At 44.5% G+C, this 18,237-nt stretch overlaps 1 protein-coding gene across 1 annotated transcript in view; it reads right to left on the bottom strand.

Annotated features, from left to right (window-relative positions):
• XRN2 (5'-3' exoribonuclease 2) overlaps positions 1-18,237 on the bottom strand; it is a 111,716-nt gene that overhangs the window by 69,589 nt on the left and 23,890 nt on the right. Inside the window, exons 2-11 of the mRNA XM_054984448.1 lie at positions 13,141-13,268; positions 12,950-13,061; positions 8,663-8,774; positions 7,474-7,532; positions 6,588-6,677; positions 3,917-3,989; positions 3,778-3,828; positions 2,401-2,558; positions 2,033-2,107; positions 1,623-1,756 (exon numbers count right to left, since the gene is read on the bottom strand). Of these exons, the coding sequence (XP_054840423.1) occupies positions 1,623-1,756; positions 2,033-2,107; positions 2,401-2,558; positions 3,778-3,828; positions 3,917-3,989; positions 6,588-6,677; positions 7,474-7,532; positions 8,663-8,774; positions 12,950-13,061; positions 13,141-13,268 (992 nt within the window). The remainder of the gene's footprint in view (positions 1-1,622; positions 1,757-2,032; positions 2,108-2,400; positions 2,559-3,777; positions 3,829-3,916; positions 3,990-6,587; positions 6,678-7,473; positions 7,533-8,662; positions 8,775-12,949; positions 13,062-13,140; positions 13,269-18,237) is intronic.

The raw sequence follows: 18,237 nt of genomic DNA, 5'->3' as shown, positions 1-18,237 counted from the left end.
CTACTAGACTCTTGCTCTTTTATACTGCTACAGACAGACTAACACGGCTACCCATCTTGATGCAAGAATGACAGCCTTGGCATGCATGTGGGGTGGCAGAGGGGGGCTCATAACAATACGACACATAATAGCTGGACCTCACTTGAGGTCTTTTTTGAGAGCAGCACTGCAACCGAACAACAGCGGCTTGCTTCTGTTTGCAGCCCAGCAATCTAATCACCATCATGGAAGCATTGCACAGTTGCTCAGGTGAAGCACTGCTGCCCAGCTGCCCTGCCACTGCAATTCCAAAGCAACCCTGTGAGAATGGTAATGCATCAAACAGCACAAGACAAAAATGACTTACATAAGTCACAGTTTGCACATCACCAAAGCATGCTACGTACAATTAAATATATCAGCCAGAGGCAACATTTCTCTCCCCAGGCCGTTTTGTTTTATGTTTATTACAGTCCTAAGACCAGCGTATAGATTAATCAGAAAGAAAATACAGTTTAAAAGAAGAGATCAATTTTAACAACATGATGCAAATCCCGTCGTTTAAGAACTAGTGCACAGAATTTAGCACTTGGCATATAATCATAACATTTTTATCAGAGAAAAACCAGCGAAGCCTTCCCCAGGTCATCGGTCGCGTGATACCAGAAATGAGAGAGGAACAGGCTTGATTTGGAAGCAACCGGCCTCCTCATGTGTGTGACGTACTCACTGCTATTATGCAGCGGGCTAGAAAGGAAAGGGGTTGGAAAAGATCACACCAACCTATCGCTTAGGATGGATGAGGCCAGGTTCAGGGCCAACAGACTCATCAAGACTCGATGAGTCTTGATGACACAACTTCTTACACACAAATTCATTATCAACTATATGAACTCCTGCATTTAAAATGCCTCAGAATATCTCAACAGCTAAATTGTGCTCCTGGTCTAGTAAACATTGCAAAAAAGTTGTATTGCTAGACTCCAAAATAATTGCTTGCCTAAAAAGGGGGCTTCAGGATTCTTAAAAAAAAAAAAAATTACCCACACATGCCTTATGACAGATCACTTCTGAAATATCTGCAGTCTTGTCAGGGAGATACGCTGCTATTCCATACTGAGAAAGGACATGTAATTGCAACTTCAATTGTATTGAATCAACTGACCACATATTTTTAAGTTGTCCTGAATTTTTAAAACTTAAGACAGGAGCTGATTTCCCCCCTAATTAGTAAGGATTCTGTTTCTCCAACTGCTGAGACTTCCAGGCTACTGAGCAATGAAGATGGATGGAGTCACATATAGGGTTGCTAGATTTTTGGCTGCCGTTAGAGAAATACAGAAACATAAAGTAACTGCATAAACCCTATCATTAAGTAAGTAGTTTCCCATTAACGACTTAAACATAAACTCTTAGCGGGTGTTCGAGACCACCGAGTTAAATGAACAGTATTAGAAAAGAAAGAAAACCAGATTGTGACATCACGGCATAGAAACCCGCTGTTACGTAAGTAAAACATCCCACTGCACAGATTCAGACACTCCTACAGCTGGGGCCCAGCCAGGGCCGGTTACTTTCAATACACCACCCTCACCTTCACCATACTTATTGAGTACTTCAGCATATAAAGGGGTTTTCCATACCTGATCTCTAATGAGGGCAAATGTGGAAGAAAGTCATTTCCCACAAAGAAACACATGAACACCCAATCATCGATACTTCTTTCAACATCAAAAGTGAAAGGCAAACTGGCCATCGTTAGCTCTTTTTCCAAATACTAGAATTATTTAAAAGAGAGAGAAGAGACAATATATTTCTATTAACATCTGTGGACTTGAAATTAGCTAGAGTCTATCTACATTTACTTGGAAGTAAGCCCTACTGCAGTCAGTGGTGCTTACTCGGAGGATGGAGGCCTGCAGCCCTGGCTCAAAAGCATCTTAATATCTTACTTTACTTCTTACTGTTTTTACAGCCTAAGTCATAAACAACAACCCTCATCGCATGAAAGGAAAACCTGGAAGTTAATTATCACGTAACTTATCTTACTTACTTCTTTCAAAACGCTTAAGCGAATAAAAATAAATTCTTGTTCCAGGCCAAGAGGACTATCTGCAAACTGATCATGCTGAAAAGAGAAAGGGAGGGAGACACCCGATTTGTATGCAAGCTTTAAAAGTAGTTTGTCAATCTTAAATGCAAATTGGGAACTTTAATCAAGGTGCAAGCCCATTTCCTTTAAAAACAAATCCTTGCAGCCACCCAAAGATATAGCTAAAGGTGGCATATAATGACTTGCACGGGGCCACTCAGTAAACTCTGTGGCCCAGTAAGGATCTGTCCAGCAGCCTCCAACCATTTCATTCTTTGTGAATTGTCTACTGGCTGTCATGAAGGAATCAATTCAACTGTTCAGCATACCTCTCCTTGTTTTTCTTTTGGCAAACCTTGACACTCCTTAACTTCATGTCCAAACTGGTTGCAAAGACCACATGGCTTTGGTTTATTAGGCTTAAATTCTTCTCTGATTATAGTGAAATTGGGTTCATGTGTAGCTAATCCAAGCATAATGAGGTCAGCTACAGAAGAAAACAAAACATAGTCCAACATTAAAACGCCTAAGTAGCTAACGACAGCAATAGCTCAGTTCTATTCTCCAAACCATATCACACACACTTAGTGTACCTAGACAACCATGAAGAGGGGAGTTTAGGATTAATACGCTGATCTCGTTAAAAGCAAATGACCAGTTCAGGAGATTCACAGCCTGAATGGAACTGATTAATCAACTTATCAGATCATCAGCTCAAGAGGGAAAACAGAGAAATCTCAACTAACAACAACAACAACATTTGATTTATATACCACCCTTCAGGACAACTTAATGCTCACTCAGAGTTGTTTACAAAGTATGTTATTATTATCTCCAATCAACCTGTGAGGTGGGTGAGGCTGAGAGAGCTCCAGAGAGCAGTGACTGACCCAAGGTCACCCAGATGGCTACAAGCGGAGTGGGGAATCAAACCTGGTTCTCCAGATTATAGTCCCGCTGCTCTTAACAACTACACCAAACTAGGTGCCAAGGAACAGGAAAGGACTAGCAAGATCCCTATAAATGCCTTAATTTGAAGTTATCTCGCCTACTACAAATCATGGCAGTTTCTCAGAGATGTTTGACAAATCAATTGGTGGTAGTTTTAGGACACTCTTTTCTTAGCAGCTAAAGAAGAATGCCTCTAAGCATGATACTTGGATCTGATTTAATCAGCTGGAGGATCTCCTGTATATGCTTACAAAGGGACGCTGGCAGGTTTGCATCACCACAGAGACCATGTACAGACACAGATTTTATGAATCGGTGCCACCGCAACTTGCTGTGAGAGGTTCCAAAAAGGGGAGCTACCAAAAATTGGCCGTCATAGTTGGCACACATATGAAGACCTCACATAAAGATGCTATTTTGTACAATCTTCAATCTTCACAGACCTGCAAACCTGCTAGATTTGTGGGAACCAGCTAATGTTAGAACCCAGGTTAAGTAATTAATCCTCAGGACATGTTCAAGTCAGATAATAGATGCCAGCTGAGCAAATCACAAAGTCAACAGCATGAGGAAAAAAACCACAGCTAACTTTTCAATCATCGTTAGGAATCCTGAAGTTCAATGCCAGACCCAAAGAGGAATTCACAATTTACAAACAGAACATCTTTCAAGCACAAAGCTCAGCACAAACAGTGTCCTCTTCAGACATATGCATCACTCTTAACATAACTGGTCAAACCTCAACAAGGACTTACCATCAGCTCCACATAAGCAGTGGTGAGTGTTTGGGTCATGATTTGGTTGAGCTAAAAAAAAAAAGATTTATTCAGATCAGACTGCCATGTTGCCTCCACCAAAAGCATCCCCCCAATGTACAAATCTTCAGAGATTTACCTCGTTGCCTTCGTATGTAATCCATGATTTTGTGTTCGCCTTCACCGGGAGCACTGGCATCAGATAAAATAACCTAAGAGGCAAGGGAGAGAAATAAACACAAAACAAAGAGCACAAAAGGATGCCCACTAGATAACAGCACCATGAATATCTTTAGTCAACCCTGGGCATCCCAAATTGTGGACAACCTTTCTGGATGAAAACTGAAAGCACATCATACATGCTCGTTAAGCATGAGGGAGAATAATTTTCAATTAATTCCCGAAACCATGTGCAGTAACTACAGAACAGCCCAGTTTCTATTACCTCTCAGCTTCCTGCCTTTTCTTTTGTCAGGACTCAGAAACAAGAGGCGCTTTCTGGCCAATGGCAATGCTTCTAAGATTCCCCCATGCCTATCCACTGTAGCAGGGGTATACCTTTCCTTCCTTGGACCAATGTGCCCACAGCAACCCTCCCACTCTGAGCGGACAGAATGGTGGTTGTACCACATACAGCGACCATTTTTGAAGCCCCTCCAGATGGCAAGTTGCTTTTGAAACTGTTTCAAATGTGATATGGTGATTCAAAGAGGTCCAAATCCCACCAGGCTCACTTTACCTCAGATTCAAGCCAATACTTTCTAAATTAGGAACCTCTTTCAAAATTATGAACTTGAGTATTCTTGATTTTTCCAACATTTCTATGCTCAAATCCATACAGAGAAACTATTTCAAGCACACAAACAATTTAACATTAACAGGTACCCCATCTTCCAGAACCTAGGTATGTTAAAAAGTATAATAACAAGAACAACTTTTTTTTTTTTTAATAAATTTTTTATTTTTCATAGCTACAAAACACTACACAAAACTATCACAAGGAAAGGGGAGAGGGAAGGGACAAAGGGGGGGTGGAAAAAGAAAAGGGGGGGAATGAACTACAAACACTAAACACTACACTTCAATGTTTCCCTTCATACTGTCATAATACAAAAATAGCTCCATAAAATAATGATGGAGTGGTTAATCATACAGAGAATAAACATTTCAAATTCTGATTAAACTTTCCTCCCCCTTCTAGGTCCCGGACGCAATTCTCTCTGTGCAACTGCTGTTGCGATGCTCTCCTCCCCCCCCCCCCTCCGGCTCCTCCTTTTCTTCGTTCTTGGTGCAGCAGAGTTCTGGGTTTTTATTCTCAAAATCCTTTAGTTGATCTTCTGATAATATCTTATAGGCCTGATCTTTATATCTGAACCATATTCCTTCCGGGAATAACCATTTGTACTTTATTCCATGGTCCCTCAGAAGTGCTGCAAACTTTTTATATTTAAAACGCCGTTTCCGGACTAGAAATGGAACGTCCTTCAAAATCTTGACTTTCAAACCCATAAAGTCCAAATCCGCATTGTATGAGTTATATAGGATGGTGTCCCGGATCTTTTTAGATGAAAAGTCAATAATGATCTCACGAGGCAACTGTCGCTTTGTTGCATATTTTGAAGAAGCCCGACGGACCTCCAAAATGGCGCTTTTGACCTCTTCTTTAGTCGTCCTCGCGGGTGTCGCCAGTAGTTCCGAGACCAAATCCCACAGATCCTCATTTTCCTCCTCTTTCACGTTTTGGAGACGCAAAATTGTCTGCGTTCGTTCCACCTGTAGCCCGATCAGCTGGTTCTCCACCAACTTCAGCTCCTTTTTTGTAGCCTTCACAAGTGACGCACTTTCCAGAGCAGACTTTTCTGCCCCCCCCGCTGCTGCCTTAATGGTTTTCACCTCGCTTTCAATTGAGCCCACCCTTTGATCAGTTTCGTTCAGCTTGTCAACAAAGGGTTTTATAGCTTCCACCACCGCCCTGCGTACCAACTCTTCGAGCGACTCCCCCTTCTGCAAGGTAACCGAGATTGACTTACCGAGAGCGGGACTTTGCTTCCTTGCTGCCATTTTGGGGGGGGGGGGGCGCCAACAAAATTCTGGAACTCAACGAAGGGGAAGAGCGAGTCTTCTTCAGATCAACCTCTCCTTCACAAACGCTTGTAGAACAGAAGGGATTCGCTTGTTTACAGGCTTCCGCCTGTTTCTTTTACTTGCCGTTTCTCGTTGCCCGGCGGCACTCGAGGCGCCGCGCACATCTGCCGGCCTCCATAGGGACAAACGGGCAATTCCCCCCCCGCATTGATTTCGGGGAGTTCTTCCCGCCGCGTCCCGGACCCTGGCTCCCTCCCTGGGAGTCCTGGGGGCTAATCCTTGCGGGTCAGCCGCCCGGTCAGGGTGCCCGGTCGTTTCCTCCCGGACCAGCCGAGAGGAGCGTCCGGCATGGCTGAGAAAACGAAACCGAATCAACAAGAACAACTTTTAATTTATATACCGCCCTTAAGGACAACTTAATACCCACTCAGCATTTTATAAAGTATATTATTATTATCGCCACAACAACTATCAACCTGTGAGGTGGGTGGGACTGAGGGAGCTCTGGAAGAGCTGTGACCAACCCAAGGTCCCCCAGCTGGCTTCAAGTGGAGGAGTGGGGAATCAAACCTGGTTCTCCAGATTAGAGTTCCGCTGCTCTTAACCACTACACCAAACTGGCTCTCAAAAGTACAACATGACATTCTCTCAAAATTACAACATGACATTCCAGTCATAGCTACTACGAGGCCCATGAGTTCAGAAATAAGGAGCATGCAACTTACTGTTAAGTTTTTCCACCCTGGATCATTGTTTAAGCGATCAGCAACATAGTAGCGAAGGCATTTAGCCAGATTATCCATAAATTCTGTTCCCTAAAAGAACAGAAGGGATTCAGCAACCAGGGGTACACAAGAAGGAAAGAAGAAGAGCGCATCTATTGATCCTTGGTGTTTATTTCAAAATGGCAGTCTTGGAAGCAGAGCCAGCCACCATGACCAGCTAGGGCCCAATGAATCATGAACTCTGCCTATTCAAATCCATACAGAGATGTCTACAGATGACTACAGATCCAGGATTCCCGGTGGGAATGAGATTTCAGGGCAACAGGACCCCTTGCATTCTGGCAACACTGGAACAGGAAGAAGCTTTATTTCCCTCGACAAATCTCAGTCCCTCTGGCTAAATCCTTTGCCGCACAGGATCATTTTCCCTCTTCCACTCTTCCACAGAGTCCTTACCCAAGGCCTGGCAAGGGGGAAAGAGAATGCTCAACAGCAGCCCTAATGCTGCCGCCACACAAACCCCACGGAGGATGGGAGGAAAGTGGGAGCATGCTTATCTGCAAGAGTGCCCCCAGCCTCTGCGCCTGCCACTGTGGTTCCATCATCCTACTTGGGCAGAAGCTTCAGCAGCAGCCCTGAACTTTCTGATGCCCCTCCTTGCTTCTCTTGACCCTACTCATCCTGCATTCAGCGCTCTGCAGTGGCAGCTCCTGCAGAGGAGAAGGCACCTTCATCTTTCCATGAGGACAGGACCCCTTTCTGCTCCCTCAGACAGCCAGGAAGATGGAAGTAATTGTGACCCACTGAGGATCAGCCAGTGGACTGACTGACACTGAATCCGCCATCGGCATGGGTGTTTATTGTGAGTGGTTAAAACAGCACGTACCGGAGTAATGCAATTGCTGTCAAATCTTTCTTTGATTTCTTCTGGAGGAAGATAGCCACCTTAAAAAAAAAAGTCACCGGACTTAAAACTTGTTTGCATATGGATACCACCACATTTTGACCTTCTCTTTCTCCCAAGGAGTTCAAGACAGCATACACAATTCTCTTGCATTTATTTTATCACAACATCCTTGAGAGGTAGGCTAGGCTGTCAGCGAACGTTAGGGCCAAAGTCACGCAGAAAGCTTTGCGGCAAAATGGGGATTTGAACCTCAGCCTTGTCAGTCCTAGGCCAGCACTCTAACCACAGCATCACACTAGCTTTTGACAAAGGAAATTACAGGTTGGGTGCGTGTGAGAAAGGCGCACAAATTCCATTCCATGTATTCTGAACCCAAAGCATCTTATTTACCAAATGCTGAGTTATAGAAGCCACAGCTAGCTTTTTCCAGAATTAGTCAAGCGCATAAATTCTGTTTGTCCTGTTAAGAATTATGCGAACTGCTATGACTTTTTATTTTGCAGGGGTTATTCTGTTCCCTCTAGTCACAAGGAGAGGCAAGGAAGGCCTCCCCTCCTTCTAACAACTTTCATTACGGACATTTTCAACCAGATTTTTACTATCATAAGGGACAGAAACTCAGATTTTCAGGCAACTAAATCCCGCACTCAGTTACTTATTTGCAGGGCTTTTTTTCAGCTGGAACGCAGTGGAACGGAGTTCCGGCACCAAAATGGTCACATGGTCAGTGGCCCCGCCCCCTGATCTCCAGACAGAGGGGAGTTTAGATAGCCCTCCGTGCTTTTCGGTGGCACGGAGGGTAATCTAAACTCCCCTCTGTCTGAAGACCAGGGGGCGGGGCCACCGGCCATGTGACCATTTTCACCAAGGGCAATTTAAGCTTTAAAAAACTCCCCCCTTGTTCCAGCTGACCCAAAGTGACGTCATTGTGCGGTCCTGAGTTCCACCACTGAGTTCCACCACCTCTTTTCCCAGAAAAAAAGCCCTGCTTATCTGTATAGCTTTCCTGCTTTCCCAAGGAAGCACACCACAGATACAAACATCTCTGCAAGTCTTTCTCCTCGAGTCATTTGCGATCTGCAGTACTTAATTTCTTCTGAGAATTATGGGCATTTCACAAGATGCAGCTCTCCTTCAAGTCACCAGTTACTGAAGTATGTCTACATACCTTTCCCCAAGACTTCTTCCCTTATCCTCTGCTTCTCTTCCGTAGCCTCTACGCCTTCCTTCGACGCTCTAAATCTTCGGGATCTTTGTTGGTTCATTTTTGCGCGGGGAGCCTAAAAAAAAACATTTATCTCAACATCATGACCAATTTGTTTCTCTCCATGCTTAGTTTCTTAGCTCTGTGAATTTGGCAAGCCTTGACTGAGTCACTAAACATGAACCATTCATTTACCAAATGTACACTATGGGGAAAACTTCATCTGCTGAGAGAAACTTTTTTTTATAAAACAAAAAGAAAGAAAATTGGAAGTGTTGGCCAACTGTCTTTCTTCAAGGGAAACTTGCTGGTAGCAACTCCGCCTATTTTCCCATGTGCTGGACTCTCTGCATTAACTTGGTGGCACAGCCAAAGCAAACTGTTCTGCCTTTATACAGATTCAAACATGGGAACTTGGAAACCCTTCTGAACGTATTCACATGAACCTGCCATATACTGAATCAGACCTCTGGTCCATCAAGGTCAGTATTGTCTACTCAGACTGACAAACAGCTCTCCAGGGTCTCCTCAGTCACCTACTGAGTAGGGTCATCACCTACTACATGGTCCTTTTTAACTGGAGATGCCAAGGATTGAACCTGGGACCTCCTGCACGCAAAGTAGATGCTCTACCAGTGAGCCACAGTTCCTGCCTCCTACTCTGCTTTCAGGGCTAGCCAACATAGATCAGGATCTAAGGAGCTGCAAACGGAACTCTACATACAACCACCTCAGGCTTCCAAGGGCACCTTTCCCCCCCAAGTCCCTTCTGAAACTTGCCCCAAGTCCTTCTGAAAGTTGCCATCAAAAGTTGCATTTCAACGAGCCCCTACTAGGGCTGCTACTATTTGCTCTGTACCACTGCAGTTGGGGGCCAAGGAAAGGCAACCATGCAGCAAAGGCAGGCTCAAGACAGATGGAAACAAGGCAGGGACACAATGCTACTGCCTGGCTGCAGAGGCTCATAGGCCCCCTGCTAAGCACCAAGGCCAGGGAAATTGCAATCAGACTATGGTCTGATGTATGATGTATGGCATGGCTGGGAACCCTTCTTTCTTAGAGGCTGGTAGCTTGAACTATTAAATGGTGACTAATTTTAGTATGTTATAAGGCACTTCAATTTTGGACAGAGGTTAGGCGTAAATAATTAGCAAGCCTTTAGTACCCCACCCCCTTTGGAAACAGAAGGTTATTTTGAGCTGGCAGTGGTCTGTTTTATGGTGTATATTTTTATGAGGGGCTGGGTTTTGAACACAGGGTGTAATTGGTGTCTTTTAATGTTTTGTTTTGATTACTTTCATTCTGTAAGCCCCTCAGTCAGCTTCCTGGAGAGGCTGGACCAACATGTTCTAAAAATAAAATAAAAATAAATAATATTCCTTGTTGGTCCCAGGACAGGCGGCTGGGTGAGTCTTTTGAAGATCCTAAATTTTATCATACCCTGATTGGTTTCTGATTCTCCAGACTGGAAAAATGTCATGCAAGTCAGTAAATGTGACAGACCAACTTACCAAGCCGTGGTCTACCGACTAAATAGGTGGTTAAATGAATTAACTGCGAGACTAATTAGAAATATTCATTGAGTAAAGATAATTTTCATCTGCTAAGGGTTCTCTCTAGTAAGATACTGGATTGCACAGTCATCATTGAAAAGATACTAAGGTCTCTTTCCTGTGATTTGGGAGGATGAGACGTGGCAATGCGAGCTGCTGTGTTCTTTTTTGTAATACAGTTTTGCACTTTGATAAATTAACATCCATTCGCTCGTATCTATGTGAAGTATGAATGTATAATGGACACCGTGTATATCAACCGGAAATAAATACAATATAGGATACAAAATAAGAACAAAAGCTTCCTAGCATTAAGACCAGACGTCAATTTAGTGAGAAGGGCCTGTACTAAATAATATTTCAGTTTGCTCAAATCCAGAGGCTACAAATGCCAAAGAGAACAGACTGGGTATAAATATTTTAATTTTACTATATAAAAAGTTAAGCGTATTCAAGACAACCCTAGTGGGCTGCTGAGGAGGGAAGTCCAGATAAGGCAGCCAGACCTCCAGAGTGTGTGCTGTGGAGGAAAGCTCAGGCCAAAATCAGGTGTGGAACAGGCGGCAATGCCTGCCCCGTGCCTTCACCCAGCTGGGATCCAGAGCAGAAAAGGCGGCACTGCCTGCCCCCCACCTTCACTCAGCTGGGATCAGGAGCAAAGCAGGTGGCAATGCCCATCTCCCACCTTCACCCAGCTAGGAGCGGAGCAGGTGGCAATGCCTGCCCCCCGCCTTCACCCAGCTGGGATCAGGCACAGAGAAGGTGGCAATGTCTGCCCACCCTTTACTCAGCTGGGATCAGGCACAGAGCAGGGGGCAATACCTGCCCTCTGCCTTCACCCAGCTGGGATCAGGAGTGGAGTAGTTGGCAATGTCCATCACTCAGCTGGGATCAGGAGGGGAGAAGGTAGTAACGCCCACCCCCTTTCACCCGGCCGGGATCAGCAGTGGATCATGAGGCAATTCCTGCCCCCCTTCACTTGGCCTGGATCAGGCACCGAGCAGGAGGCAATGCCCCCCACCCCACTTCACCCAGCCGGAATCAGGTGCAGAGTAGAAGGCAATATCCACCTGTTCTTCACCCAGCCGAGATCAGGAGTGGAGCAGGTGCCCATGCCCACCCCTGCTTCACCCGGCTGGGATCATGCACAGAGGAGGCGGCAAGGCCTGCCCTTTCACCAGGCCGAGATCAGGAGTGGAGCAGGAGGCAACGCCCCCCCCATTCACCTGGCTGGGATCAGGCGTAGTGCAGGTGGCAATACCCGCCCCCCTTCACTCGATCGGGATCAAGTGCAGAGGAGGTTGCCATGCCTGCCCCGTCTGCCTTCATCAGGCCAGGATCTGTGACAGAGGAGGAAGGAATGCCTGCCTGCCCACCCGCCTGTTTCTAGAGACCATTGTATTTTTTCCCACAACGGGCTTTGTTGCTAGTAAATAAATAAAGCTGTTTTAATCTTTAGAAAATTCAGGATTTTGCATCTGTGCTACAACACAGAGAGTAATACTGAAAATAGGAGGGGTGGGTGCAGGGGCGGCGTGCCTATTGAGGCCAGGTAGGTGGTGGCCGCAGGCGCGGGGTGCCGGAGGGAGCGCTGGAAGAGGCGCGGGGGGCGAGAGCGCGCCCCCCCAAAGCAGAAGCCTCCTATTCCTCCCACCCCGCGCTGCCGCCGCCGCCAGCACAAGCCCCCGGCCAGGCGCAGCCACCGCAGATAGGCATCTGCTGCGGCGGAGGCAACCGAGCGGGAGAGATCGGAGGCCGCCCGCCGCAGCAATTGGGCCGGCGGTGGCACGTGCGCTCCCGTGATGACGTCATGCATGATGTCATCACGCAGGCAGGTGCGCGCGTGCTTGTGCGCGTGGGGGGGGCACTTGGCCGGCCAGCCGCGAGCGCAGCAAACCCTAGCGCCACCCCTGGGTGGGTGGTGTGGCACAGGCAAAGAAACGTAATGGCTTCCTTGAAAAACTAACTTGGTGATAACCAGCATGGTGCCTGTGGGCACTATGGTACCCTCTAGTGTATTTCTTCTCCCCCAAAGCATCTCCCCCAACTAAGGAGCCAATCCTAGCTTTCCTCCATTTCATTGGGACAGGAGGGGCTTCAGAAGGCCTCAAGAGGAATAACCTTTATGTCTGCAGGGAGCACACATTTGGAAGCAGTTACTCCATCATAAGAGGGCATCGCTTGCAACCTCCCATGGCAGCCATTTTGTATTCAGCTGCACTTCACAGATGGCAGCCACTGCCTGTTTTCAAAATCCAAAAGTGCCCACGGGCTCAACAAAGATGGAAATTCCTGCAGTAATGAAAGTGTTGAGTTTGTGCAGGAGTTTCCAAATTTGTTGACCCTGTGGGCACTTTTGGATTATGAAAACAGGCAGTGGACAGACACCACCACAAAATGGCTGCCATCAAGAAAAGCTATCTGTGGTACTCTCACCTTCTCCAATTTGCTACAAAAACTTATGCCCATTTTGTCTAGATGGGATCTGCTATTTTCATATTCAGAAAGTATCAATGATACTATTTCATGGATACAATAATTCCAAAATCTTATTTTCCATACACTGACTAGCAAGCTAGAAACCAAAATGAACTGTTCCAGTACTGAAAGTGGAAACTGAACTATATTACAGTAAGACTGCAGCATTTAACTTAAGAAGCTACAGCCCTAGAGAGCAGCAAACACATCTAGTACTTACCACCCCATCGATCGCCATGTAGAGAAGCCGCCTTGGTCTCACAATATTGAAAAGCCTATCGATATATTCAAAAATGGCGACCATCATTTCGTCTTCATTTTTGGGTGCTGGCCTGCAATGAAGGACATTGTTTTAATATTCCAAACAATACCTATTGCGCTCTAATTGTTCAAAGTACACAAGTCACTCACTTATCCTCAGGATGTGTACAGGGATGGATGATACCATTCATATCCAAATACAAGTTATCAAATTCCACTTCATTTGGGTTTGGCTTGCTGGTATCGACTGGAATTTTGATCCCGTTGCATTCTTTAGCCTGCAAGCAAAACACAAGAATGCACACCACACTCAGACATTTCTACATCTCATTGCAATCCAAAGGGAAACAACAGAATGCAAGGAAACTGGGTAGAAATGGAAAGCAAATGGAATGGTGCGGGAGGGAGACCTTATTTGGATGGAAAAGTGGCATCTTTAAATAAAATAAGTGAACAGGAGGGGTCCTATGGCACATTTTGCTCTGGCATGCTGGAACAAAATTTTGCTAAGACTCATGTTTAATTTTGCTGCAACATGCTAAGAACTAGAACTGCAGTCCTCCTCTGGTGTTGCCTGCTAGCACTGGGTTTCAGAGGCTGACTGCCTCTGGATATGCAAGTTCCTCTTACTCACCATGGCTACTCAGCATCCTCTATAAACCTTCAGGGCTTTTTCTGCCCTGGCCCCAGTCTGGTGGAATGCTCTCCTGCTGGAGATCCGGGCCCTGTGGGACCTGTTACAGTTCTGCAGGGCCTGTACAATGGAGATGTTCCGCCAGGCCTTTGGCTGAGTGCCAGCAAGTGTCCTCCTCCTTCCATCTAAGACCACTACTTTTTCTGGGGCTGCCCTCGGCCATCTGCTATGCCCATATACAGACTCCCAATATTTGTTTAAATAACCTGCTCCTGGACTATTTTAATGACTTTAAAAAAATATTGATTTTATGGTTTTGTGACTTTTAATGTTTTTTTTTAATGCTGTTAGCAGCCCTGAGCCCATTTGTGGGGAGGGCGGGGTATAAATCAAATCAAATCAAATCAATCAATCAATAAATAAGGGTCAGGCTTATCAGAATATCGTTTATGGAAGTTTGAAACAAGTCTAGGTGCATTCATATAGGATTGTTCTACCCAATCTTTGTAAGCTTCATCAAAGTCTTTCCTTCTGAGTAGGTAAAAAAGTTTGTTGTGCTTTATTTTAGAATCCAGGATTTCTTCTACTTCATAATGAATGTGTCCATCCACTAGTATTGGGTGTGGGGGTCCCTGTTCAGGATGCCACTGGTCAGGTGGGGGAGCCTTCTTCAGGAGGCTAAAGTGAAATACTGGATGGATTTGTTTTAAATTCTTGGGGAGTTCAATTTCCACAGTTACTTTGTTGATTAATTTCTTTACAGGAAACGGCCCTAAAAATTTCCACCCCAATTTTTTGCTAGGTTTCACTCCTTTAATATTTTTGGTGGAAATGCATACAAAGTCTCCTGGGTGTAGTTCCCATTGTCTTGAGCGTTTTTTGTCTGCAAAATTTTTATAGTCCTCTTTTGCTTCGTCCAAAGTCTTTTGGATGATTCCCCATTGGGAAGTTAAGTTAGTCCACCATTCCTCTAGATCTCCTGGTCATTGGGATTCAGGGTTTGCAGCAAAAGGCAAGGCAAGGCGTTTCCCTCATATCCATGTACTATTTTAAAAGGGGTGGCTCCTGTAGAGCTGTGTATTGAGTTGTTATATGCATATTCAGCAAAATCGACTTCCGGTTTGGGACTCATGGAGGTCTAACGCAGCTCCATTCGCGGAGCTGACCGGACTGCCGTTTTAACCGGCCGGAGGGGTGAAAATAGCCCGCGGCCGACTGCTCTCAGGTGGGGAGCAGGCAAAGAACGCTCAAGACCCTAGGGTGAGTTAGATCTCGGACGAGGGGGGGCTCTACCCAACGAGTCTCCCCCCGATCCTTGAGGTCCCACCTTGCGACGGGTCGGCTATAATCTCTGCGGCAGTTTTGGGGCCAACTCGGCTGGCATAAGACCTACATACCCAAGCTTCGATTGGGGAAGGAAGCTGAGAGGAGAATTTAAGATCGAAACAGCGATTACAACCCGAGAAAAGTGAAGAGAAGGTAAAGATCGCTATCTTTTGAAACGGGACAGATTGATAAAAACAGAGAGGAAAGAAAGTAGATTTTTAAACTGCAACAGACTAGCGAAAAGGAGGTGAAGATTCGGCAGGAGTTGTATTTTAAAAGAGACTAAGTTTAAAGAAGTTATTACAGAAATTGGACTATTGTTTTGAATACCTGTGGTTTTGGAGCTGTGGGAAAAAGACACCATCGCGAGACCTGCTGTGGGAAGACGGGAGACAGGAAGTGCGTAACAACAATAGAGTGGCTGGAGAGAAGCGGCCCTTGCCGAAGGACAGGAAGTAGGGAATCGCCATTTTTGAAAGGGGAAGGGTCGCGGCTTCAGCGGAAGAGGAAGTAGGCCATTTTGGATTACAGCAACATAGAGAAACCATAGAGAAAAGACGCCCGACATTTTGGACATTTTAAAATTTTAATTTTGGCAAAGATTGGGACATTCGAAAAAAGAAAAACGTTTAATTATACGCCACGGAGTTAAGGAAGAGAGCAGACTCGTGGGAGCGAGCTAAAGCAAGCCCCACGATGTCGAAAAAAGAGTGGCAATCGGCAATAGAAAATCTGGATAAAAATCTGGACAAAAAACTTGTAGACATGATTAAAGAACTTAAGGACACGAAATTGGAGCTTATTAAAGAGGTTAAAGAGGTTACACAGACAGTAAAGTCGGAGCTGTCAGAAGTGAAAAAAGGTATGGAAACGATTAGTAGTGAATTACAAGGAACGCAGCAGAGAGTTAAAACAGTAGAAGACGCGATGGAGAATTTAATAGACACGCAACAAACAGAGATGAGATTGGTGAAGGGGAGGATGTCAGTTGCAGAAACTAAACACATGGAGAAGCAGCTTCGCTTTCGTGGTCTGCCAGAAGTGGAAGGGAAGTCAGCGCAAGAACAGATGACTGAGGTGTTGGCTGAATACCTGGGGAAGGAGGAGGAGGAAGTTGTGGCTATCCTAGATGTGGCGTACCGTGTGAACTCGAGAATTGCAACCCAGAGGAAATTACCAAGGGATGTGATTGTGCAGTTTACAACTAGAAATATGAAAGAGAGGATTGTGACAAAACAGTTTCAAGATCCATTGGAGATTGATGGCAAGACGATTATTATAATGAAGGAACTGCCCAGATCAGTGTTACTGGACCGGAAAAAATATAAAGTGCTAATTCAGACTTTGAAGGACATGAATATCAGGTACAGATGGGAGCTACCGGAAGGAGTGTCCTTTGAGTTTGGAGGGGCAAAAAAACGCATCAGATCTGAGCGAGAGATGGAGCGATTTATTAAGGACAATGAAAAAGACTTACCAACAAAACTATGAATATGGAGTGTAAAGTATTATCTTGGAATGTAAATGGACTAAACTCACCGAACAAGAGGAAAAATATTTTTCATTGGCTTTTAAAACAAAAATGTGATATTGTTTGTTTGCAAGAGACCCATATCAGAAAACAGGATGTAAAATATTTAAAATCTGGAAAATTGGGCAAAGAATTTGTAGCGGCCTCCAACAAGAAAAAAAGAGGAGTGGTGTTGTATATAAAAGAGGAGCTGCAGCCAAAATTTGTTATGAGAGATGTGGAAGCTAGATTTGTAGCAGTGGAATGCAATTGGAATTTAAAGAGAGTGTTGGTAGTCGGACTTTATGCACCTAACGGTGCAAAGGAAAGCTTCTTTGAGGATTTAAGGAAGCATTTAGACGATCTTGTATATGACCAGATAATTCTTGCTGGAGACTTCAATGGAGTGACAGATTTGGAATTAGACAAAAAGACTACAACAGCACAAAAGAAAAGAGGACTATTGCCAAAGCTCTTTTTTGAGTTGATTCAACAAGAGACTCTCGAAGATGTATGGAGGAGAGAATATCCTAAAACCAGACAGTTTACTTTTTATTCTGCAAGGCATCTTACACTATCAAGAATTGACATGATCTGGGCCTCAAAAGACTTAGTGTTATGGACTAAGGAGGTAGAAATAATGCCGATGGTAGGCTCAGATCACAACCCAATTATGTGGAAATTTGGAAAAAGGAGAAAAAGGAAAGCCTGGAGAATAAATGAGGACTTGTTACAGGAAAGAGAGAATATGGAAATATTGAGAAGAGAGACTAAGTTTTTCATACAGTACAACGTGAATAAAGAAGTACCAACCAATAAAGTTTGGGATGCGTATAAGGCGGTTGTAAGGGGCATACTAATGGATTTAAATGGCAGAGCAAGAAAAAAGAAAGAGGAGAAAAGACAAGAGATTGAGGAGAAAATAAAAGCCAAAGAAGCACAGTTAAAAAAGAGACCAGGGAAAAAGAAAATATACCAGGAAATCAAAATTCTTCAAGAACAGCTAACAGCAATGAGTAATAAAGAATTGGAGTGGAACCTTAAAAGACTGAATCAGAAAGCGTTTGAGGGTGCTAACAAACCTGGGAAATATTTGGCATGGCAATTGAAGAAGAAAAGGGAAAAGAAAATAATAAATAAAATCTGTGAAGAAAATAAAACGTATTTGGAGCAGACTACCATTAGTAGAGCCTTTTATAAATTCTATGCTAAGCTGTATAATAAAAAAGAAGTAAACAAAGAATCAATAGCATCATATCTGGAGAAAACCAAACTTCCAGAAATCTCGGAAGCTTGGAGAAATAAGTTGAACAGTGAAGTAACTGATGAGGAAATAAGCAAGGCAATACAATCCGCAAATCTAGGAAAGGCGCCAGGGCCAGATGGACTTACGGCTAAATTTTATAAGACAATGGCCAATGAACTGGCACCATTCCTAAAAGAGGTGATGAATGGAGTTCTTAGGGATCAAAGGATTCCAGACACTTGGAGTGAAGCGAATATATCATTGATCCCAAAAGAGGGCCAAGACCTGACCAACGTGAAAAATTACAGACCTATATCACTACTTAATAATGACTATAAAATTTTTGCGAAGATATTGGCGGAGAGATTGAAGGGGTGGCTCTCGGAAGTCATAGAGGAGGAACAAGCAGGCTTTTTGCCAGACAGACAAATAAGAGACAATTTAAGGACAGTGATCCTATTGAATATTATGACAAGCGTTGTGACAAAGAGGTTGGTTTCTTCTTTGTAGACGCTGAAAAAGCGTTTGACA

The sequence above is a fragment of the Eublepharis macularius genome, chromosome 7 (assembly GCF_028583425.1).
Source record: "Eublepharis macularius isolate TG4126 chromosome 7, MPM_Emac_v1.0, whole genome shotgun sequence".
NCBI lineage: Eukaryota > Metazoa > Chordata > Lepidosauria > Squamata > Eublepharidae > Eublepharis > Eublepharis macularius.
The sequence above is the reverse complement of the archived record's forward strand: the minus strand, read 5'-3'. Positions and strand labels throughout refer to the sequence as shown.